This window comes from Balaenoptera physalus (assembly GCF_965194825.1).
Source record: "Balaenoptera physalus genome assembly, chromosome: 1".
NCBI lineage: Eukaryota > Metazoa > Chordata > Mammalia > Artiodactyla > Balaenopteridae > Balaenoptera > Balaenoptera physalus.
In genome coordinates this window covers 29297548-29323946 of record NC_138882.1, presented here as the reverse complement: position 1 = coordinate 29323946, position 26399 = coordinate 29297548, and the positions used below count along the sequence as shown (strand labels likewise).

Here is a 26399-nt window from a genome sequence, read left to right as displayed (position 1 = left end):
CCTCATAATATATCAACAGGAGGTATTCCTAACTAGAAATATTTGATTTACCTCACAAAAATACAAACAAACTGGATTAATAATTTAAGAAAAAAATTATTTTGAATTGGGTCTTAAAAGATTGTGTTATCTTAAGATTGCTTTGGGATTGATTATTGATTAATTATCTTGCTGTCTAAGGAGACATAATTGAGGAAATTGAAGTGTATAAAAGAGAAAGAAGTTATATGCTTGCTATATATTATTTAATTCTCACAACAGCTTGAGACATGAGTTATTACCTTCTTTTACAGAGGAGGAAACCAATACTCAGAGTGTTTAAATAGCTAGTAGGTAGGAGCACTAGAATTCTAACTTAGACATTTCTGGTTCCAAAGCTTATGATCTTTCTTATGATAAATATAATTATTTTATATCTACTACTAAAGAAAATCCAGGCCAAAGTAGTTATGATGGGAAAGTTTAGGAAAGAAAAATTAATCTTTATATTTCCATGGAGAAGTAAGCATACTTGGCATGTGAGGGTTAACCTGTGAGCCTGGGTTAACCTGTGCCATGTGCCCTGAGGCCTTCTTTCCCCTGCTCTAGGTCTATCAATTTACCCTGTACTAGTCTAGTGAACTTGAACCTCATCGTGTCTTCAACTCCTCTCAATTCTGATTCTAGCTGCTGACTGCTACTTTGTAAATTGAGTGTGTTCCTTTATGTCTGATACACAGCTGGCACCTGATACATATTTACTGAATGAATGAATGAAACAAACAAGCATGGTGCTACTACCCCCTGTATCCTGATCTGACTCTGATTCCAGACTATTCCTTTGTTGATGACAGGCAGTGTGCAGTAAAAAACACTTTGGAATTCAGAAGGAACAAGGTTTGAATCTTGCTCTGCCACTTAGCTTCATGACCTTGCGTACATCACTTAATTTCTCCAAACCTCAGCTTCTCCATCTGTAAAAACCTTTTTAAAAACTATGTTGCAGGATTATGGTGGGAATTAGAAATTTAGAGAGATGTATATAGGTACACACATATACATAGCACCTAACACCATGCTTGACCCATAGAAGTATACAGGAGGTGCTATTGCTGTCATTGATGGTATCATTTTAAGGGTCTTGACTGGCAATTAGGATATCACTTCACCTAGCTATTATTGTCTTTGCCAGAGTCTGAGTGACATAATTCTCTGACAGACATAAAGTCTATACCACAATGGAAAACCTTTTTGAAGGTAATGCAGGATCAGGAAAATGTGGATTTGGTTGTGTTTCAGCTCCTGCTCTGGTACCTTGTCTTGTAAGTCTGAAGAGTTAAAATACGCATCTACTGTAACTTTATAAGTTGATCCAAAACTAAAACCTAGCAAATAATAAAGACTGGATAAGTTGTAACTTATTACTGTTAAAACTTTTAAGTGCCCCTAAAATTTACAAAATGTACATTTTGTGTGTCTCACAAGAAATTAGCATTATAAATAGGATAAATTGTGATTTGGGGGGGTGTTGCTCATTTGTTCACTCTTAATTTCTCATTTCACTCTGGCTTCCTACATGAAAGACACTCCATTTTGATATTACCTTTGCTTTGAAAACACCTATAAAACTTGAAGGGCTCAGAGTGTTTCTTTTAAAGTAAAGCTATACATTTATTAAGCCTTGTAGAAACCCTCCAGGAGTGAGCCTCTACATACCCTCTACTAAACTTTTAAGATAAACAATTCCCCCTGTGCTTTGAGGTGAGGAAATCCTGAAGTTTTTTGAGCTTTCTAAACTGTTGTCATTGTGAAAGCACAGTCTCTAAAATAATTATGTAGACCATATGGTAATTTTAATCCAGGTTTTCCTCAGAGTACTGCAGTAAAATTTTTCCTGAAAGTAAGTGTATTTATTTCATGTTGACCAACAATTTAAACATTTTTTTGGTCTAAGAGTTTCATGTTATCAAAATCCCATACTAAATAAATGGATTCATACCATTTAAAATAAGCTTTTTTTTTTTTTTTTTTAAACTCACAGATCTAGTCCTCTGACTAGAGCCCCTGAAGAATCACTGGGAAAGCTGACAATCCGGGAGCACCAATCCCAGACACTCTCACTCTCTATCCCATCCTCATGCTAGGCTGCTTTATGAAAGTGTTTAGAAGTGGTTCCTCCGTGTGTGTGTCCTGTTATATGTGTTTCTCCCCAAGTAGATGTAAGTCGCATTATGGCTGTGCCTATGGCTTCTGCTGTCTGCAAGCCCTCCACAGTGAAGAGCCGGTCCTTCCTGCACAGTATGCCTTCCACACTGCTCCGGTGGTGTCTGTAACCCCAGGGTTTGTGAATGGCACATCCCATTTTAAAACTAAAAGTGAACTGCCAATTCCATGCATTTTATATAGCTTGTTTTTGAGCATCAGACAAGACAAGTAATTCCATTTTGCTTTTAATTGGCACTAGGCAGACATTCTGGCTGATTTTAGATGAAACTCACATAAACTTCAGCTCCCTTTTGTCTTTATTCCCCAGGACTCTGAGAGCTCATTACAGTGGTAGGGTTGTTTCTGAAGTTGGTAAATGGAGATATTTAAATATCTTTGGTGCAACTGTGATTTTTCTTTATCAAAGTGAAGGAGGTGTTCCCTCTCCCCAGGCACTTAGATGAATCAGCAGTAAAATGTTTGCAGTGCAATCTAAAACGTGGCCTGGGAAGAGCTCAGAGAGGTTGGGCACCGGCTAGGAAGGGAGCCTCTGCCAGCTGCAGACTGGAGATCCAGCATGTGCTAGGTTTTCACCTCTCAACACTTTTGCCCCAGTGAAAAGAAAAGGATATAGAGCATAGAACTGGGGTCTGCATGGTTTTGCTTCTCTTTCTTTTCTATCATTGTCACTTCCTGGGTTGCTAGGTTCGTGGATTGATGTCTAACACTACCCATTGTGTATTTGTGATTTGCGTTTTGTAATTAAGAGGAACAATGGGAGTCCACTGGGTCTCGTTATATATAATGGTTGGTTTAATTTGTTTCACTTCTATCTTGTTAATTGTAAATTGATCATTAAGATTTGAATTCTAATCTGTCACCAAGGTTGTGGGTATTGAGGCTAGAGCAATGATCCTGGTTTTAATCACTGATGATGAGAAACAAATTTTATAATTTTGCTACATATTGCAGTTCATATATTTTAACACTGTATTTTATGGTGTTATAAATATTGTTAAATGACTTTTAGTATAGTTTTACTGTGTGGGCTATAATGTATAAATTATATTACTGTTTTGGCAACAGTAGGTATCCAACTGTGTGAGTTTAATTGAAGTAAAGAACACATACCCGGTTGAACTATTTTTTTTCCCTGGCATGTTTAGATGATGTTAGTTTGGGATGCTACAAAAATTATATTCTGCAAGAAGAAACTGATATTGGCCTCTGCTAATTATTACCGAAAGTTGAATGAGACTCTAAAAGAGTAAAAAATTAAGGGGTCATGTTTTTTCCTTAAAAAGCAATTATCACTGTAATCCTAATTATCGTAGTAAAATATTATACTTAATGAAAATGTAATTACACAGTATAACTGGTATATAAAAATGCAGTGAGAAGTTCATGCTTCTGTAAAGGCAGAAATTACCTAAATTTTCTATGAAAATGGGTTAGAATCAATTTTCTTTTTATATGACACTAGGACAATCATGCCACAAATGTAATCTCAAGCTAACATAGAAGCTCGTAAGTTTACTCTTTGAACTTTGCAAACTGCTAGTTCTTTCAATATATCATGGACTCTAGACAGATAAAAGATGATGTCCATGTACATATACCAAATTTTTATTGAACATTCGAAGTTGGTAGGCAAATTACTATTATAAACAAAGAAAAGCATACACATAAAATATGCAAAGCAGAAAAGTACTGTAGCAATAAAATACCTGATAGTAATATGTACTTTACAATTAACATTTATATTTTTGAAATTCTGTATATAAGATATCCTCAATATAGGGCATTTGGATATAAACGCAAAGAAGAATTAAGGAAAAAAATTTCCTGTAACATTACCATCCGGCTAACTATAACTATCGTTAACTTTTGACATGTTTCTTTTCAGTCATTTTCCATGTGTAGGTAAATGTGTATGTTACCATGCATTTATATTGTGAGTGATATACATATGTGTATGTGTATATATATATATATATATATATATATACATACACATACAGTTTTACATCCTTCTTTTTTTACTTAATATTATCTGATGAACACTTTTCTACATCAGTAAATACTCGGGAAACATAATTTTAATTGAATCATTTGTATGAATAATAATTCATCAGAATTTTAAACTCTTTTTAAATGTAATGGATAATATAATAATAATTTTATACATAAATCGGAATTTTTTCATGATTTTCTTAGTTGAGATGTCTAAAAGGGGATTGCTGGTCCAAAGACTAGGAACCCTGTTAAGGCTGTTAATGTGTATGACTTTGCTCAAGTAGTGCACTAAATTCTGCTCAGTATATACATGTATATACCAGTTTGTGACAAAAAGAAGTGAGAGGTTTTTCAAAAAAGGAGTGAGGGGCCGTGTTGCACAGTGGGTGGGACAACCCCTTTAGAGTTGGACAGACCAGTGTTTGTGTCTGGGCTTGGCTAATCACCATTTAGGTGACCTTAGGTGAATTATTAAACCTCATGTTTACCTCCCAGAGAAAAGGGAATAAACACTTACCTTGTAGGATTAATTGAGACCATAATGTAAAGGATGAATTCCACTACCTGGTGTAGTGTAGGCATACAGTAAATGTTTTATTAGGCATTTCTTTGAATAATAGGGAAATTGAATGTTTTATAAATGTTTATTGATCATTTATGTTTCTTCCTCTGTGAGTATTTTTCATATCCCTTGTACTTTTTTAATTGGAATTTTGATGAAGAGTGGGGATAGCAGTTTATTATATAATGCTTCTAATATTCATTTGTCTCATTTTTTACGTACCCCTTTTTTTAATTTTGAAAAATTTGTTCCCAGTTCTTTTTGTTTCTTAAGAATTTTTTCAAAATCAAGGTGACTTTATTTTTTCTTTTAAATATTACAATACATGTCCATTGTAAAAATTCAGAAAATACAGAAAAGGAAAAAAAAAAATTTTATATTTCTAATCTGGACACCAAGAGATCATCAATATTAATATGTGGTATACATGTCAAAATATTTTTTATTTTATAAAATAGAATTACCTTATGCTGATTTTTTAAAAGTATTTATTTATTTATTTATTTATTTATTTATTTATTTATTTATTTATGGCTGTGTTGGGTCTTTGTTTCTGTGCGAGGGCTTTCTCTAGTTGTGGCAAGCGGGGGCCACTCTTCATCGCGATGCGCGGGCCTCTCACTATCGCGGCCTCTCTTGTTGCGGAGCACAGGCTCCAGACGCGCAGGCTCAGTAATTGTGGCTCACGGGCCCAGCTGCTCCGCGGCATGTGGGTTCTTCCCAAACCAGGGCTCGACCCCGTGTCCCCTGCATTGGCAGGCAGATTCTCAACCACTGCGCCACCAGGGAAGCCCCCTATGCTGATTTTTAGTATTTTCCTTTTTTACCAATATGTCATATTTTTAGGTCAATATATAACACCAATAAACAGCCATATTATCAGAATAGCATCTTGATATTTCTTTTTTTAAGTAATGTAACTAATCATCTGTTGATATATTTCTGGGTTACGTTTTCATATATTGGGTTGCAGAACAAGGTTGTTTCTAGAAACAGTGCTACAAGGAACATGCTCATGAAAACATATGATTTTGTTGTGTGTAAAAGCTTTTTATTCTTATATTGTAAAATCTATGTTTCCTTCGTGACTTTTGAAAAGTGACTTGTTTTTCTGGGAAAGTACCTGAGAAGAGATAAATATTCTTATGCATTTTTTTCTAATCCGGTTTAAGGATATTTTTGGTCCTTTTGGAATTTTAGTGCATAGTGCATATTGTGATAGGAAATACTAATCGTGGAAGAATACTAAATTAAAAATTTCATATAACTGCTCCTGAATTCTTTTATTTTGTATGTGATTTTGAAAGGATAGACATAGTCATTATTTACTTATTTAGACTATTTCAAATATAAGTAAATTCTTATTAGAAGAAGTAAATATAGATTGAGTGCTTAATCTGAGCTTGAAAATGAGATAATCCATGCCCTTGTGTGTAATCTGTAATCTAGCAAGAAGGATGAGGCACAGAGCACAATTCACGGGCATAAATTATAAGCTAATGTATGTGTAGAAGCTAGAGGTAGTTTCAAAAAATGTGCTGACATACTGAGAACTGCAAGTATTAATCAGAGCAAGCTTCCTTCGAGATGAAACTTGAACCAAGGTGAAAACAAAATGAGGAATGAGGTGAACTAAAAGCGAGCGATTGCTTCATGCCATGTGAAGCAGCTTGGTCCTTGGGATAAATTCCCTTAGCAAATCCAAATCTTTTCTAGGAAAAAAAAAAATGGCTATGTCACCTAATGGAGGAATCCTTTCTTTGGAGGGAAATAATTTTACATCAAGCATCTCACATAAACTTCAAGAAACAAACCAACTGTTAACTACTCGTATTTTAATGTGCAAGAGTTTTAAACTTTCAGTTCTAACCTATGAGGCAGTAGAGTATGAGGAGATGGTGGAGTAAGGAGTAATGTTTAATTAAGTCAAGGACAAAGTACAATTTTTCTTGGACAGATGTCTTTCTTAGCTTCAAATTTTGAGCCTTGAAATGGCCATCCAAGACACTGAAGAAGTAACGTTATTTCCTGACAAACATCAATCATCACCAAAGTAGATAGATATCTGTAATCCCAAATGAAATAATGTGAAGACAGAAAGAAAATTGGGGGAATGGTACCTCACTTAGCAAATGGAGGAAAGTGAGTCTTAAATGTCTGCAGACAGGGATACTTGTATGTGAAGCAAGCTGATCTGCTCTCAGGATCCCAAAAAGACTTGGAAGGCAGGAGTGGAATATAGGACTGAAACCAAAGTTGCCAGTTCTACCCCCACCCCATGCAGCCAGGTGACTATCCCTCCTCCACCCAGAAAACTAGGAGCTTCCTCTCTGAAGAGATTAAACCAGCAGGCACTGGTGAAAATAGCTGCACTGAAATTAGAATAGAGGAATTAATTAAAAGTGTACATTCTGAAAGGTGAGTACACCACCCCTCTATTTCCAACCAGCTCCTAGACCACTGATGGTTAGGGTTGTACACAACAAGCAGGAAACTGGAGAATCCTTCTTTTGAGAAACAGAATGGCCACAGGGGAAAGAATTACAGATACTGATAATATTGGGAATCTCCCATCAGAAAAGATGGCTTGCCACTCAATCATTCTACACTAAAGTCCACATGTTTAGGGAAAATAAATGTACACAAATGCATGTGTAATCATAATATACTCCTTAGACAACAAGGACCAATATTTATGTAATTGTTATGACATAAAACTAATACTGATTTAACTACAAACTGAAATATTAGTAATTACACTGACACGCTGGAGGTGGAGTCAGGGGGCAGAGAACCACCATTTTTTAAAACTATATGATTTTAATCATGTACCATTAAATTAGCTATGTTAATTAAAAGAAACAACTCTCTGTCAGAAATTAGGCCTGAGGTTGTTCCTGTAACAGCATGGTAGCTGGCCTGTAATAGATACTTAGTAAATATTTGGTAAACTAATAGCTGTCTTTTTAAAACTGGGATTTGATTATTATCATTTTTGTCTTGTTCTTTGAAAAAACTATCTCTGTTGAAGTTGTTATTCCTTTATCTGTCTACCACTTGAGTTCCTGCAGTGTGTATATCCTTCTACTAGACATTCTGTAATTTCTGAAATATTTTATTTTACATAAAATAATTTTTATTGACACTGTTATGTTTAAGTACAGAGTTCAAGAAAATGATAAGGTTATACACTAAAAACATGCTCTTGGTAATAAGAACCTTTAACATCTGTCAGTTCTGTGTTTATACCTCTCTAGATCTGAAATAGCTCAGCTCAGTCAAGAAAAAAGGTATACATATGACAAACTGGAAAAGTTACAGAGAAGAAATGATGAATTGGAGGAACAGTGTGTCCAGCATGGGAGACTACATGAGATAATGAAGCAAAGGTAATAAAGACTTAATAATCAACTGATGTGCCACATATTGAATGTGTTTGGTTCAAAAACAGAATGGGAATTGCTGTGGAATAAATAGAATTCATGGTTACTATGGTACTCAAGGAACATGCTTAAAATCTAATATTTCTATATATTTATGCTTTCTCAATTTAGGTTGTTCTTATAATACACAGAGAGGAGAGCACTTTCCCTCTTTACTATTCTCTAAAGACACAGAAGTAGATTTAATAAAGAACATTGTAGGAAAACCATCTACCTTTAAGGTACAAGCTGGTAATGTAATATGCAGGAATTTCAAAACTTCTCTTCTAGAAATTAGGTTTTGTATGTATTTTTGTAAGATAAAACATGTAAGGCCTAAGAAGGTTAAATATATTGCTAGAGTCAGAATTTGACTCCAGACCCTTTGGTTCTTCCTAGTGGTGTACTTTGAGCAAGTTACTTAACCTCTCTGAGCATCAGTTTCTTCATCTATATATTGGAGCTAACAATAGCCACTTTGCAGTTTGATATAAAGATCAAATATAATATATGTAAAGCACCTGGCTCATAATAGCCACGTACTAAATGGAATCAATATTTACTCTCTTTTTCTAGATGGAGAAGCTCAAGCTGAGAGATACTAATGTATTTGCTCAAAGTGCCATATTGAGTAAGTTGGTAGAGTTCAAACTTGAATCATGGTCTTTTGATTCCAAATTCCTTTGCTTTTTTGTGCAGTATTTTTTTGTGTGTGAAAAACACAGTCCCTTATTATTTACTATAAATGTGTCATTCCTAATTTCTATACAGTGATGAAAATACCCAGGAAAAAAAATCTCAGCAATCACGTACATAACAGCAGTTAACCTTCCAGTGGAGATAGTTTTCTTGGCATCCATCTCCCCATTTCTATCCCATTCCCCAGACACCCCAGGCCTACTCTTGTTTCAAAATCAATTGTTCATATAACTGAGGGGAAAAGAAAATATTTAAATACTCCTTTTATCATTATTTTTTAATTTAAAGTAAACATAGAGTCCCTTGGCAGGGGGAGGAGGAATGTTTATAAATTTGATCACTTGCTCTATTGAAGAGAAGAAAGGTAGTCAGAAAATGATACCATAATATTAAAATATGAGTATACTTATAAAGTATTAATCATTCATTTATTTTCTAAGCCAGAGATCAGCAAACTATTTCTGTAAAGGACCAGAGAGTGAAATATTTTAGGCTTCCTGGGCCACGAGTAGTCTCTGTCATGTAGTGTTTGTTTTGTTTTTGCTTTTTCTTACAACCCTTTAAAAAGACAAAAACCATTCTTAGCTAGAAGGCCAACAGAATGAGTGAAAAGATTTGGACCTTGGGCTATAATTTGCTCCTGTACTATGCAACCAACTCATCTTTCTAATATTTCTTTTCTTACATCTGTATATTGTTTTAGAGTTCACAAAATTCACCTCACGCATGTTTTCTTACCTGAAACAAACCTGGGAAGTAGTTGTTATTATCATCTTCCTTTCCAGGTGGAGAACTAAGGCTCAGAAAGATAAAGTTGCCAACTGAAGGTCAGATAGTAAATTAATCGTTCATTCATTCAACAAATATTTATTGATTGCTACCGTGTGTCATGTTCTCCACCACATGCTGGGAATAAAATAGCAAAGTAAATATAATTCCTAGTCTAATGGAGTTTACAGCCTTATAGGGAAGATAGATATTGACAAGAGGATTTCACAAATATCTAATTAATTGCAGTAATGATTAGTTATATGAAAGCGAAATATACTTTGTGGTATAAGCACATTTAATAAGGTGACTTACCCTGATCAGAAAAAGTTTCAATGAAAAAATGACACTTGAAATGAATCTGTGAGTGGCAATATAGGGATTACTAGTCCTAGGGCAGGAGCTGGCAAATTGTACCCCAGCCCAAGCCCATTTTGTATGGCTCAGGAACATAGTCATGCTCATTTGTTTACATGTCATCTGTGGGTCCTTTCACCCTACAATGTCAGAGTTGAGTAGGTGAGTCAGAGACTGACCTATTGGCTCACAAAGCCTAAACTATTTACTATCTCGCCCTCTCCTAAAAAAGTTTGCCAGCTCCTCTTCTAGAGAAAAGAAAACTGTAAATTGAAGGTCCTGAGGTAGGACTTTTAAAGAAGGAAAGAAACTGTGTTTAACATGAAGAATAATGGAAAGAATAGCATGTGATGAGGTTGGAGAGGCAGGTGAGGGCCGGATAAAGACAAGGCCTTTAAGTTTTTATTGTAGACCTTTCACTTCATCCTTTTACTAAAAGGAAGATATTAAAAGATTTTTTTTTAAAACACAGGAGAATTATGTGATCAAATTTGCATTTTAAAAATAGCATTCCAGCTCCAGAGTAGATAATGGATTGGAGCAGAGCCATGGTGTTTACACAAGACCAGTTAGGGAGCTACTAGAGCAGTTAGTCAAGTGATGATGATGGCTTAGATTGAACTGATAATAATGATGCTAGAAGTAAACAGATCGGTGAAATATATAGGAGGTGAAATCAACAGGACTTAATGACTGATTGGCTATGTTGGGTAGGGAAGAGGGCATATCCATATTTATGACATGAGCAATACATACATAGTGGTAGTACTTAGTGGAATAGAAAATACACAAAATAAGCAGGTCTGTGGTCGAGATGGCCTGGGTTTGGGATAAGACCAAGTGTTAGGTTTCGACCCTGTTGAATTTAATGTTCAAGAGCATTGTACAAATGGGTATGTTGAATAAGCATGTGGACACAAGAGACTAAGCTCAGGAGTCCCTGGGCTGGAGATAGAAATCCCCACTGGCTTACAGAGGATATTTGAAACCTTGGGAGTAAATGAGGTCACCTAGAGAAATAAAGTGAGAAGGAAGATGGGCTTACTGAATCCTAAAGAACATCAAAATTTTAAAGGTAAGGTAACCTGAGAAATAAGTAGAAACTTGAAAGGCTTGTTATCATGCATGCCTACAGATGGAAATACTTCAGGAAAGAGGAGGTGATCTACCAGATGCTGCTGAGTGATTAAATAAGAGTGAAAAGTATCCATTGGACTTAGTGACATGGACAACACTGGTTATGTTAACAAAAATATTTGTACTGGAAGAGTGGGTACAGAAATCATATAATATGGATTGAAAACTTAGTGTGAGTTGAAAAATTGAAATAGCAAATTTAAACCACTTTTTCATAAGATTTGGGTGCACAGAAAAGAGGGAAGCCAGAGAAAGCAAGAGACAGACCAACCAACTGGTGGTGGGTAGATGTATTGGGAGGGGCATTTTGAAAAAGAGAATTTTTTGAGTTGCAGTAGATGTGAATTTATTAAATTCTGATTGTCAAGATTATTAAAGTGATAAAGTCAGGAAAGTTTACATTTTCCAGCTGGTAGTTTGGAACCCCTGGTGTCCAGAAAGGCAGACCAGGGAATTCAGGCTAAAGATAGCAATGGTATTTCTTTCTAGTTATATTTTTAAATAAGTATTGATTCATATATTTCTCCCTAGAAAGTAGAACCACGTGAGAACTCCACAGTGTATACAGAGGGAGCAAGCCCTAGAGCTAGTAGAAATGGGCTGAACGCACTCATGTGTTCTCATGTGATTGAGTATTATGTCACCAACCCCCAGAAATCCTGGTGGTTTTTTTGGTTATACACTTTCACATTTTAAAAAATTTCTTATGGTAGTGTATTGTTTAAATTATATACATAAAAACCATTGAATGGGGACTTCCCTGGTGGCGCAGTGGTTAAGAATCTGCCTGCCAATGCAGGAGACACGGGTTTGATCCCTGGTCCAGGAAGATCCTACATGCTGTGGAGCAACTAAGCTCATGCGCCACAACTACTGAGCCTGCACTCTAGAGCCCATGAGCACTGAGCCCGTGTACCACAACTACTGAAGCCCGTGTGCCTAGAGCCCGTGCTCCACAACAAGAGAAGCCCATGCACCGCAATGAAGAGTAGCCCTGGCTCACCGCAACTAGAGGAAAGCCCACGTAGAGCAACAAAGACCCAACACAGCCAAAAAAAAAAAAAAAAAAAAGATAATAATAATAAATAATTTTAAAAACCATTGAATGATGACATGAAGCTGCTGATTGAAATGTAACAAACTAATTATTAGTTTAGAATTGGTAATTCTTTTATAAACTACCTCACAATGATCTTTACCAAATCTGTAAGCTGTATTTTTCTAATAGAAATTTTATTCCTTGAAAACTAGTGTTAAAAATAAGAAATTTTATTCCTTGAAAACTAGTGTTAAAAATAAGAAGTAAAGTATTGATTTTTATCTAATTCAACATTAAATTTTGGAGGACTATTCATTATTTTCCGAGAAGTGCTTGAAGAAACAAAATATTGGCAAATAGAATCCAACAGCATTTAAAAAGAATTACACACCACAGTTGAGTAGGATTTATTCTAAGTATGCAAGGCTGGTTCAGTATTTGAAAATTAAATGTAATCTATCACATCAATAAGCTAAAAAAGAAAAATCACATGATCACATTAATAGATGCAGAAAAAGCTTTTGACAAAATTCAAACACATTTGTGATTTTAAAAAACTCTCAGTAAACTAGAAATAGAGGGGAACTTTCTCAACTTGATAAAGAATATCTTAAAAAAAAACCGTACAGCTAACATTATACTTAATGGTGAGAAACTCAAAGCTTTCCCCATTGATCAGGTGTAAGTCAAGGATATTCCCTTTTACCCATCCTTTTCAACATCATACTGGAAGTAATGCAATAAGACAAGAAATGGAAATAAAAGGTATAAAGACTGGGAGGGAAGAGAAAAAAAAACCTTTCTTGATTGCAAGATGACCTGATCATCTATGTAGAAAATCTGAAAGAATTGACAAAAAATTCTTGGAACTAAAAAGCAATTATGGCAAGGTGGCAAGGTACAAGGTTAATATCTGAAAGTTATTTGCTTTCCTATATACCAGCAATGAACAAGTGGAATTTGAAATTAAAAACACAATACCATTTACATTAGCCCCCCTAAAATGAAAAGTTTTGGTATAAATCTAACAAATTATGTACAAGATCTAGATGAGGAAAACTATAAAACTCTGATGAATGAAATTAAAGAAGAACTAATAATTAGAGAGACATTCAGGTTAATGGATAAGAAGACTCAGTTTCAAAGGAGGTCAAGAGGGTGGAGGAGTAGGAGGACGTGGAGTTCACCTCTCCCCACAAATGCATCAAGAATAGATCTACAAATGGAACAGTTCTCACAGAGCACTGGCTGAACATTGGCAGAGGACCTTGGACACCAAAAAGGACAAGAAAGATCCCCCATAACCAGGTAGGATGAAAGAAAGAAGAAGGGGGAAAGAAGAGGAGAGGAAGCAGGATGGGAACGGCAGCCCTGGGGTGGAGCTTGAGGAGAGGAGAGGTTCCTGCATCTGAGGAAGCCCCCTCACTGGTGGGTAGATCAGTTGGGGCAGAAGGGGAGCTTCGGGGCTATCGGAAGAGAGTGCAGCAACTGTTCTGTGGCAGGCAGGACAGAGTGAGACCTACACGGACGGTTCGTGCCACAGCCCTGTGTGCCCCAGCTGTAGACGTGTCCCCGGTGAGGATGGGGGCTGCGTGCTGGAATGTGGGGTTTGGAGAGCAAAGCTGGGTAGAGGACTGCTGTTGGCTATAAGGAGACAGCCTGAGGGGATGGGGGTGAGGACACTGCAACCAGGAATGCCTGTGGAGGAAACCCAGACTGCCATAGAAGCAGAGCGATGTGTAAGGGGCAGAGCTGCCATTGCAGGCTCTCTCCCCATGTGCCACCCCTTCCTCCCTGGGCACTAGGAAGGGCCCCTGCTGGGGCCAGCCCTCTTGAGCCAGCAGCCGGGTGCAAGGAGGGGCCCCTGCCAGGGCTAGCCTCTTGTTCAGGGGGCTGGGCACTAGGAGGGGCCCCCACCAGGGCCGGTTCTATCACGCTGGCAGCCAGGCACTAGGGGGACCCCTCTGGGGCCTACTCTCTCCTGCCTGTGGCTGGGTGCTAGGAGGCCCCCCTCCCCCCAAGGGCCGGCTCTCCTGTGCCCACGATGGCTGGCTCCCTCAAGGCAAGGCCTTGTCACCACCAGGGCCAGCTTCCCCACGTGCCTCATCAACAATAGGGCTGGCTCGCCCACGCCTGTGGCTGGGTATTAGGAAGGACCCCCATTGGGGCCGACTCTCTTGTGCCTGCGGCCGCCAGCTCCCCCTCATGCCTGTTGCTGCCAGGGCTCCTGTGACCCCAACAACCGTGCTGCCGCCACAACCCCCCCTTGCCGGAGTGGACTCCTGTGCTCCAGGGCAGCCTTGAGAGCAGACTCCTATGGGTGGCCCACAAGCAGAGGTGGGGCTGAAACCACAACTGAGCCCTAGGGGCCATGCAACTAAGAAAGAAAAGCTGAAACCTCTCCACACAGCTGTGCAAACCATGAATTGACAATGCTGCGACTGGCTTTGTAAACTCAGTGCCTACAGAACATCTGAATGAACAGCCAGTGCTCCTGCAACCAAGATGGGCCTAGCTTTAGCAGCTGTAGATTTTGTCGGCACATACGCATGGGGGTTGGGCCAGACTAGAGTCAGAGCTGCCCCCATAGCACCCACAGTAGGTCCAATCCATGATTACTACAATCCTGGGACCTGACTTAAGTGGATCTATGCTGGTGGCCTGGTGAAAACAACATCTGAGAGACACGAGGGCCAACTGCCGGCATACCCACAGTTAAGGTGGGGCCTAGAGCAGTGCCAACAATAGTGTAAAAGAGCTCGCACAACAGGTGAAAAGTGACATAACAGAGCACAGCCACAGGTGAACAGGTCCAGAGGAGGAATACTCAGAGGCTTCCCTCCCAGTGGGAGTACTCCAATCCTACTACCTCACACCACAGATCAGAAACACAGCTAAGAAACAGATCTGAGGGCCTCTACTCCAACAACTAGGGAGCAGACCCCATGTCTGACAGGGTGGTGACAACCACAGAGCAAAGGGGAGGCCCTGCTCAATATCCAGTGCTGGCTCTGTTCACCACAACATCAGTCACACCTCCTATAAAGGGGATAACGGCCAGCACACTGATTAAGGGGTGGCAAACATCTATACTAAAAACAACCCTCACACCAAAAAATATTAAACCCATGCAGGCTACTTAGGGACATTCCCACATAAAATAGCCCTCCAAGACAGTCTGAGGGTCTGGAATTGGGTAGAAGAACCCCCAGACCATTTAGCCATGAAGGCCAGCAGGGTTTGAGTGCAGGAACTCCATAGGGCTGGGAGAAACAGAGACTAAACGCTTGGATGGCACACACAAGGTCTCACATGCACTGGGACCCGGCACAAAGCAGTACCTCAATAGCAACCTGGGCTACACCTACCTAGGGGTCTTAGAGGGTGTCCTGGGGAGGTGAAGGTCGACTATCACTCACCACGAGGGCAAGAACACTGGTAGCAGAAGCCCCAGGGAATATTGATTGGAGTGAGATCTTCCGGAGGTCCATATTTTGGCACCAAGACCCAGCCCCACCCAACAACCTACGGCTCCAAAGCTGGAAAACCTCAGGCCAAACAACCACCAAGATAGGAATACAGCCCCACCCATCAGAAGACAGGCTGCCTAAAGTCCTACTGAGCTCACATCCACCTCAAAACACACCCCTTGACGTGGCCCTGCCCATCAGAGGGACAAGACCCAGCTGCACCCACGAGAGGGCAGGCACCAGTCCCTTTCACCAGGAAGGCTGCACAAGCCCCTGGACCAAACTCACCCACCAGGGAGCAGATACCAGAAGCAAGAGAACTACAGTCCTGCAGCCTGTGGAAAGGACACCACAAACACAGAAAGTTAGACAAAATGAGATGACAGAGAAATATGTTACAAAAGAAGGAACAAGATAAAAACCCACAAGAACAACTAAATGAAGAGGAGATAGGCAATCTACCTGAAAAAGAATTCAGAGTAATGATAGTAAAGATGATCCAAAATCTTGGAAAAAGAGTGGAGGGATAGATCAAGAAGATACAAGAAATGTTTAACAAGGAGCTAGAAGATTTAAAGTACAAACAAACAGATGAACAATACAATAACTGAAATGAAAAATGCAGTAGAAGGAATCCATAGCAGAATAACTGAGGCAGAAGAACGAATAAGTGAGGTGGAAGACATAGTGGTGGAAATCACTGCCACAGAACAGAATAAAGAAAAAGGAATGAAAAGAAATGAGGACAGTCTCAGAGATCTCTGGGATAATAATAAACACACCAACATTCTCATTACAGGGGTACCAGAAGGAGAAGAGAAAGAGAAAGAGCCTGAGAAAATAATTGAAGATATTTTAGCCAGAAACTTCCCTAACATGAGAAAGGAAACACTCACTCTAAGTCCAGGAAGCACAGAGAATCCCACACTGGATGAACCCAAGGAGGAACATGCCAAGACACATATTAATCAAACTGGCAAAAATTAAAGACAAAGAAAAAGTGTTAAAAGCAACAAGGGAAAAGCAACAAATAACATATGAGGGAATCCTGATTATTATTATCAGCGGATTTTTCAGCAGAAACTCTGCTTGATATATTTCAAGTGATGAAAGGGAAAAACCTACAACCAAGAATACTCTACCCAGCAAGGCTCTCATTCAGATTCGACGGAGAAAACTAAAGCTTTACAGACAAGCAAAAACTAAGAGAATTCAGCACCATGAAATCAGCTTTACAACAAATGCTAAAGGAACTTTCGTAGGCGGGAAAGAGACTAGCAAATTAAAACAACCTTGTACATATATAGACTGCTAAATTAAAACCTCATGGGAATAGCAAACCCAAAAACTACAATAGATACACAAACAAGAAAGAAAAAGCAACCCAAACACAACACTAAGGATGATCATCAAACCACAAGAGAAGGCAACAAAAGAGTAAGGGAAGAAAAAATAAAATCCAAAAAGTTAAGAAAATGGCAGTAGGAATATACATATTGATAATTACCTTAAATGCAAATGGATTAAATGCTCCATCCAAAAGACATAGACTGGCTGAATGGATATGCTGTCTACAGAGACCCACTTCAGACCTAGGGACACATACAGACTGAAAGTGAAGAGATGGAAAAAGATATTCCATGCAAATGGAAATCAAAAGAAAGCTGAAGTAGCAATACTCATATCAGACAAAATAGACTTTAAAATAAAGACTGTTATAAGAGATAAGGAAGGACAGTACATAATGATCAAGGGATCAATCCAAGAAGGTACAAAAATTGTAAATTATATGCACCAAACGTAGGAGCACCTAAATTTATAAGCCAAATGCTAACATCCATCAAAGGGGAAATTGACAATAACACAATAATAGTTGGGGATTTTAACACCCCACTTACACCAATGGACAGATCATCCAGACAGAAAATTAATAAGGAAACACAAGCCTTAAATGGCACATTAGACCAGATAGACTTAATTGATATCTATAGGACATTCCATCTGAAAGCAGCAGAATACACTTTCTTCTCAAGTACACCCAGAACATTCTCTAGGATAGATCACATCTTGGGCCAAAAATCAAGCCTCTGTAAATTTAAGAAAATTGAAATCATATCAAGCATCTTTTCCAACTACAGACTATGAGATTAGAAATCAATTACAGGAAAAAAACTGTAAAAAACACAAACACATGGAGACTAAATAATATGTTACTAAATAACCAAAGGATCACTGAAGAAATCAAAGAGGAAATCAAAAAATACCTAGAGACAAATGACAATAAAAACACCACAATCCAAAACCTCTGGGATGCAGCAAAAGCAGTTCTAAGAGGGAAGTTTACAGCAATACAATCTTACCTCAGGAAACAAGAAAAATCTCAAGTAAACAACCTAACCTTACACCTAAAGCAACTAGAGATAGAAAAACAAACAAAACCTAAAGTTAGTAGAAGAAATCATAAAGATCACAGCAGAAATAAATGAAACAGAGGTGAAGAAAACAATAGCAAAGATGGATGAAACTAAGAGTTGGTTCTTTGAGAAGATAAACAAAATTGATAACTCTTTAGCCAGACTCATAAAGAAAAAAAGGGAGAGGACTCAAATCAATAAAATTAGAAATGAAAAAGGATCAGTTACAATGGACACAACAGAAATACAAAGGATCATAAAAGACTACTACAAGCAACTATATGCCAATAAAATGGACAACCAAGAAGAAATGGACAAATTCCTAGAAAGGTATAACCTTCCAAGACTGAACAAGGAAGAAATAGAAAATATGAACAGAACAATCACATGTACTGAAATTGAAACTGATTAAAAATCTTCCAACAAACAAAAGTCCAGATGGCTTCACAGGTGAATTCTATCAAACATTTAGAGAAGAGTTAATACCTATCCTTCTCAAACTCTTCCACAAAATTACAGAGGAAGGAACACTCCCAAACTCATTCTATGAGGCCACCATCACCCCGATACCAAAACAAGACAAAGATACTACAAAAAAAGAAAATTATAGACCAATATCACTGATGAATATAGATGCAAAAATCCTCAACAAAATACTAGCAAACAGAATCCAACAACACATTAAAAGGATCATACACCATGATCAAGTGGAATTTATCCCAGGGATGCAAGGATTTTTCAATATCTGCAAATCAATCAATGTGATACACCACATTAACAAACTGAAGAATAAAAACCATATGATCATCTCAATAGATGCAGAAAAAGCTTTTGACAAAATTCAACACCCATTTATGATAAAAACTCTCCAGAAGTTTTTATCATAGGGCATAGAGGGCATAGAGGGAACCTACTTCAACATAATAAAGGCCATATACAACAAACCCACAGCAAACATCATTCTCGACAGTGAAAAATTGAAAGCATTTCCTCTAAGATCAGGAAGAAGACAAGGATGTCCACTCTAGCCATTTTCATTCAACATAGTTTTGGAAGTCCTAGCCATGGCAATCAGAGAAGAAAAAGAGATAAAAGGAATTCAAATTGGAAAAGAAGTAAAACTGTCACTGTTTGCAGATGACATGATACATAGAAAATCCTAAATATGCTACTAGAAAACTATTAGAGCTCATCAATGAATTTGGTAAATTTGCAGGATACAAAATAAATACACAGAAATCTCTTGCATTCCTATACACTAACAATGAAAGATCAGAAAGAGAAATTAAGGAAACAATCCCATTTACCATCACATCAAGAAGAATAAAATACCTAAGTATAAACCTACCTAAGGAGGCAAAAGACCTGTACTCAGAAAACTATAAGATACTGATGAAAGAAATCAAAGGTGACACAAACAGATGGAGAGCCATACCTTGTTCTTGGATTGGAAGAATCAATATTGTCAAAATGACTATACTACCCAAAGTAATCTACAGATTCAATGCAATCCCTATCAAATTACCCATAGCATTTTTCACAATCAGAACAGAAAATTGTACGATTTGTATGGAAACACAAAAGACCCTGTATAGCCAAGGCAATCTTGAGAAAGAAAAAAAGAGCTGGAGAAATCAGACTCCTTGACTTCAGACTATACTACAAAGTTACAGTCATCAAACACTATGGTACTGGCACAAAAAAAAACAAATATAGATCAATGGAAAAGGATAGAAAGTCTAGAGATAAACCCACATGCCTATGGTCACCTAATCTATGACAAAGGAGGCAAGAATATACAATGGAGAAAAGACAGTCTCTTCAGTATGTGGCGCTGGGAAAATTGGACAGCTACCTGTAAAGAATGAAATTAAAATGCTACCTAACACCGTACACAAAAATAAACTCAAAAATGGATTAAAGATCTAAATGTAGGACCGGATACTATAAAACTCTTAGAGGAAAACATAGGCAGAACACTCTCTGACATAAATCACAGCAAGATCTTTTTTGATCCACCTCCTAGAGTAATGGAAATAAAAACAAAAATAAACAAATGGAACCTAATTAAACTTAAAAGCTTTTGCACAGCAAAGGAAACCATAAACAAAACAAAAAGACAACCCACAGAATGGGAGAAAGTATTTGCAAATGAAGCAACCAACAAGGGATTAACCTCCAAAATATACAAACAGCTCCTGCAGCTCTATATCAAAAAAACAAACAACCCAACCCAAAAAATGGGGAGAAGATCTAAATAGACATTTCTCCAAAGAAGACATACAGATGGCCAAGAGGCACATGAAAAGATGCTCAGCATCACTAATTATTAGAGAAATGCAAATCAAAACTACAGTGAGGTATCAGCTCACACCAGTTAGAAAGACCATCATCAAAAAATCTACAAATAATAAATGCTGGAGAGGGTGTGGAGAAAAGGGAACCTTCCTATACTCTTGGTGGGAATGTAAATTGATACAGCCACTATGGAGAAAAGCATGGAGATTCATTAAAAAACTAAAAATAGAGCTACCATATGATCCACCAATCCCACTCCTGGGCATATATCCAGTGAAAACCATAATTAAAAAGGATACATGCACCCTAATGTTCATTGCAGCACTATTTACAACAGCCAGGATATGGAAGCAGCCTAAATGTCCATTGATGGAGGAATGGATAAAGAATATGTGGTACATATATACAATGGAATATTACTCAGCCATAAAAAATGAAATAATGCCATTTGCAGTGACATGGATGGACCTAGAGCTTGTCATACTGAGTGAAGTAAGTCAGACAGAGAAAGACAGATATCATATGATATCACTTATATGTGGAATCTAAAGAAATGGTACAAATGAACTTATCTACAAAACAGAAATAAAGTCACAGATATAGAAAACAAACTTGTGGTTACCACAGGAGAAAGTGGGGAGAGGGATAAATTGGGAGATTGGGATTGACATGTACACACTACTATATATAAAATAGATAACAAATAAGAACCTACTGAATAGCACAGGGAACTCTCTTCAATACTCTGTAATGACCTCTGTGGGAATAGGATCTAAGAAAGAGTGGAGGAAAAAGAAAAAAAAAAAAAAAAAGGAGACTCAATATCGTCAAGATATCAGTTCTTCCCAACTTGATCTGTATATTAATACAAGTGCAATCAAAGTCCCAGCAAGGTATTTTGTGGATGGGGACAAACTGCTTCTAAAGTTTCTGTATGGGGAGGCAAAAGACCCAAAATAGCCAAAACAATTGCAATATAATGAAGAACAACGTTGGAGGACTGGATACTACCTGACTTCCAACTTACTATAAACCTACAGCAATTAAGACAGTGTAGTATTTAAGAAAGAACAGACAAATATATCTATGAAACAGAATAGAGGGCCCAGAAATAGACCCACATAAACATAGTCAACCAATCTTTGACAAAGTAGCAAAGGCAGTACAGTGGAGCAAAGACAGTCCTTTCAAAATATAATGCTGAAAAAAAAAAATGCTGGAACAACTGGACATCCACATAGAGAAAAATGAATGTAGACATAGACACAGATCTTACACCTTACATGAGATTAACTTAATATGGATCACAGACCTAAATATAAAATGCAAAATTATAAAACTCCTAGAAGATAACCTTGATGAACTTGGGAATGGTGATGATCTTTTAGATATATCAAAGCATGATCCATGAAAGAAATAATTGGTAAGATGGACTTCATTAAAATTCACAACTTCTGCTTTGAGAAAGACAATGTCAAGAGAATGAGAAGACAAGCCACAAACTAAGAGAAAATATTTGCAAAAGACATATCTGATAAAGGACTGTTACCCAAAATATACAAAGAACACTTAAAGTTCAAGAACAAGAAAACAAACAACCCAATTAAAAAATGGACAAAAGACTTTGACAGATACCAAAGAAGAGATACAGATGGCAAATAAGCATATGAAAAATCCTCCATGTCATATGTCATCAGGGAAATGCAAGTTAAAATGGCGATGAGATACCACTACCCACCTTTTTGAATGGCAAAAATCTGGAGCACTGACACCACCAAATGCTGACAAGTCTTTGTAGCAAAAGGAACTTTAATTCATTGCTGGTAGGAATGCAAAATGGTACAGTCACTTTGGAAGACAGTTTGGCAGTTTCTTGTAAAACCAAACATACAATCCAGCAATGGTGCTCCTTGGTATTTACCGAAGGGAGTTTAAAAGTTACGTCCACCACAAAACCTGCACATGGATGTCTACAGCAACTTTATTCAGAATTGCCAAGACTTGGAAGAAACCAAGATGCCCTTCAGTAGGTGAATGGATAAATAAAGTGTGGTACATCCAGACAATGGAATATTCTTCAGGACTAAAAGGAAATGAGCTATCAGGTCATGGAAAGACCTGGAGGAAACTTAAATGCATGTTACTAAGTGAAAGAAGCAAATCTGAAAGAATTATATACTGTATGATTTCCAACTATGTGATATTCTCAAAAAGGCAAAAATATGGAGACAAGAAAAAGATCAGTGGTTGCCAGGGGTTAGGGGTTGGGTGAATAGGTGAAGCACAGAGGTTTTTCGTAGGGCAGTGAAACTTCTCTGTATGATACTATAAATGGATACATGTCATTATACATTTGTCCAAACCCATGGAATGTACAACACCAAGAGTGAACCCTAATGTAAACTGTGGACTTTGGGTGATTATGATATGCCAATGTAGGTTCATCAGTTGTAACAAATGTACCACTCTAGTGGAGGATGTTGCTTAATGGGGGAGGCTATGAACGTGTGGGAAATGTGTATGAGAAGTGTCTGTATCTTCCCCTCAGTTTCGCTCTGAATCTTTAATTGCTCTAAAAAATAGTCAATAACAAAATGAGGAATCTATAAAAGTAACAGTGGAATTTTACATTAAAAAGTAAGAATTCAAAAAAAATCATGAAGCTATTTTATATGTTTTTGTTCTATACATGGATTTAATTTCAAATCTACATTTTAGAGCACATTTTTTAAAAACGTTATTGGCCAGTTTTGCCTTTTTTCTTACATAATTAATTCAGTAAGAATTTAATTTATGAAATGAATAGCTGTCATTTGTTACATAGGAAAATTACATCTATTTGGTTTTTTATTTTGAAGTAATTTTAGACTTATAATAAGATGCAAAAATAATTGAGAGTGCCTATATACCCTTCGTCCGCTTGCCCACAATGTCAGCCTCTTGCAAAACCACAATACAGTTATCTGACCCAGAAAATTAGTATTGATGCAATACTAGAAACTAATCTCTAGACCCTATGGGGATTTCACCGGTTTTTCCCCTAATATTCTAATTCTGGTCTAAGATCCTATGCTGCATTTAGTTCTCATGTCTCTTTAGTGGTCTTTAGACCCTTAATAATTTCCCTTGAGTGGAGAAAACTGATTTGTGACAGTTCCTCAGTATTTCCCCATCATCCACAAACTTGACACTTAAAAAAAATTTTTTTTTTCTATTTCTTTTTTTTTGGCCACGCCATGTGGCTTGTGGGATCCTAGTTCCCTGACCAGGGATCGAACTGGGGCCCTTGGCAGTAAAAGCATGGAGTCCCAACCACTGGACCTCCAGGGAATTCCCAGAGTTGACAGTTTTGATGAGAACCGCTCGATTGTTTTACATAATGGTCCTCGGTGTGGGTTTGTCTGATGTTTCCTCATGATTAGATTGAGGCTGTATATTTGGGGCAGGAATCCCAAGTGTCCTTCTTGGTGCATTGTGTTGAGGGGTACATGCTGTCAGTTTGTCCTGTCACTGGTGGTGTGGGCTTGGACCACTAGGTCAAGGTGCGATCTGCCAGGTCCCTCTGCTCAAGAGAAATTATTAAGTGTCTTATGGAGAGGTACTTAGAGGCTTTGCAAATACTCATCATATTTTTTAATAGACTTTGTTTTTTAGAGTAGTTTTAGGTTCAAGAACTTTTAAAATAAATTTTATATTATAATCCTTAAATATATACTTATTTCAAATAAAATGTTTTTACTTAAAATTCCCCTCTTAATCATATTATGTAAAATAATGAAATAATTTAATAAATTTCTAAGGGGTTTCGTAAAACTATGTATTTCTGTGAAGGGGATTTTTAGAATCGAAATAAATCTGGAGAAGCTGAGGTAGACACAGAGGCAATGTTACGTGTCCTGAGAGTAGAAGAGGGTTGGGACACCAAGCACTGAGCAGGAATTAATCTTGGACTGGAAAGAGTTGCTTCCTACATTGCTACAGCTGTGGTTGAAAAAAGCATATGAGCTGATGAATGCAGGTTTATGGATATGGTGCTGGTAAAGTAAGCTGAGGCCTGAATTTGTTTGTTCTATATTTATTAGGCAACTACTTTGTACCAGTCACTGTACTCGGCCAGGGGATACAAAAATACGAAGTGTCTTCACCTCTGCCTCATTCCCATGGTTGCAAGCTCCCTCTCTATTTGGGCTGGTCAAGACACTATGAGCCCAGAGTCCAGAGCAGCTGTGACACCACCTGCCCTCTCGCGGGAGGTGTCTTCTGGCTGCTCTGTGCATCCTGAAACCCCAGAGGCAAAAAGGAAGGATGTCCTGGGGGACCAGCCACCCTTGGCAGCCTGGGTAGGAGTTGGTTGCCTGGAGGGTTTTTTGTTGTTGTTGTTGTTTTACCTCCTATTCTCTCTGTTTTGCACAAACCAAAAGTTTGTTGATAAGCTCCCTATTCCTGAGGAAATTTCTTTTTTTTTTTTTTAAAGCAGTTTTTTCTTGAGGAACTTATAGTAGGTACAGCAGCACCATAAAGCCTTTTAAATTTTATTTATTTTTATTTATGGCTGTGTTGGGTCTTCGTTTGTGTGCGAGGGCTTTCTCTAGTTGCGGCAAGCGGGGGCCACTCTTTATTGCGGTGCGCGGGCCTCTCACTATCGCGGCCTCTCTTGTTGCGGAGCACAGGCTCCAGCCGCGCAGGCTCAGTAGTTGTGGCTCACGGGCCCAGTTGCTCCGCGGCATGTGGGATCCTCCCAGACCAGGGCTTGAACCCGTGTCCCCTGCTTTGGCAGGCGGATTCTCAACCACTGCGCCACCAGGGAAGCCCCAGAAATTTCTTGAGTTGATCATTCCTCATTAAGAAGAGTAATCAAAATATAGACCAAAGCTCCCTGGGTACTGATGGCCAAAAAACTGACCTAAAATTATAGGTCATTTCTGCAGTTCTTATGGGCAGTTTTTAAATCTATTAAGTGAATGTTTTAAAAGTACTGAAATTTGGGTTTTATAAGCCAAAACAACTTAATGAGAATGCCAGTGCAGTATTTCACTGGCCTCTACACCTTGCAGAACTCCTGTGATATTGCACAAGCGCCAGTAGTTTAACTTCTGATGATTTGGGGGAAGGACATTTAGTTCATATTGCATTATTAGTGTTGCACTGAGGTCATCTTAGTCTTCAAATACTGATATTATTAGTTTTAACTATAAAATGCTCTCACTTTAACTTCACGATAATTAATCTCATTTGTTGTGAGTTGTTTTGCTGACCTCCTGTAGTGCAATACCGCATATTTACATCAGCAGTGTATTATTTTCTCAATAACTATGTTTCAAGTCCTGTATGAATTGTAATTCAGAAGTGAAGCATCCAGCATCTCTTTTGCTACAGCAAATGTATGTATAATCCTCACCTCCTGTCTGTCCATCACGACCACGAGTTTTCTTTAGAGAGGTACTCCTTTGGTGATGAGCTACTTGGGAACCTGTGTTTCTAAATAACTGACAACATACTTTTAAAAGTAAATTAGCATAATTGCTGTGTTATTTTAGATTTATATGCCATTATTTTCTAATATCAAATTGTAGAAACTGGTATATAATCCATATGTTGCTAGGAAAGAAGCTCATTTCAACTCTATTTTGAAATGTTTCTTGGTTATCACTAGCTTTCATTTTGCTGGACCATGGATTAGGTAGGCAGCCTCCCCTGAGGGGTCTAAAGACAAACAATCTGAGAGTATTGTGCAGAGGAAAAGAGGAAGCTACAAAAACCAGAAACAGCTTAGAAAACTTGACCCTTTCCCCCAAAATTGTACCAAATATATAAGTCAGTTGGGGTCAGTAAGCAATTTCTTTAAAATCCAATTATTCTACGCATTATTGGCAAAGCCCTAAGAGGACTGGAAGGCATTTTCAATTACATTTTATTGGGAAGACCTGAAATCAAATTGCTTTCCTCCCTCCCAGTAACAGAGGAAGTTCTAGCTTTAGGAGTTAGATTTTGATCTGAGAGTGAATAAGTTATATAGCTGGAACAAGGCAGACA

General features: G+C 37.8%; 1 protein-coding gene across 11 annotated transcripts in view; it reads left to right on the top strand.

The window, feature by feature from the left end:
* SDCCAG8 (SHH signaling and ciliogenesis regulator SDCCAG8) overlaps window positions 1-26399 on the top strand; it is a 263302-nt gene that overhangs the window by 170927 nt on the left and 65976 nt on the right. For 10 of the 11 annotated variants that reach the window (XM_082470278.1, XM_082470276.1, XM_082470274.1 and 7 more), the window contains one exon: window positions 8020-8151. In XM_082470278.1, coding sequence (XP_082326404.1) covers window positions 8020-8151 — 132 coding nt within the window. Of the gene's footprint in view, window positions 1-8019; window positions 8152-8760; window positions 24825-26399 lie in introns of those variants that run through there. The other variant, XM_082470280.1, reaches the window with a different exon arrangement.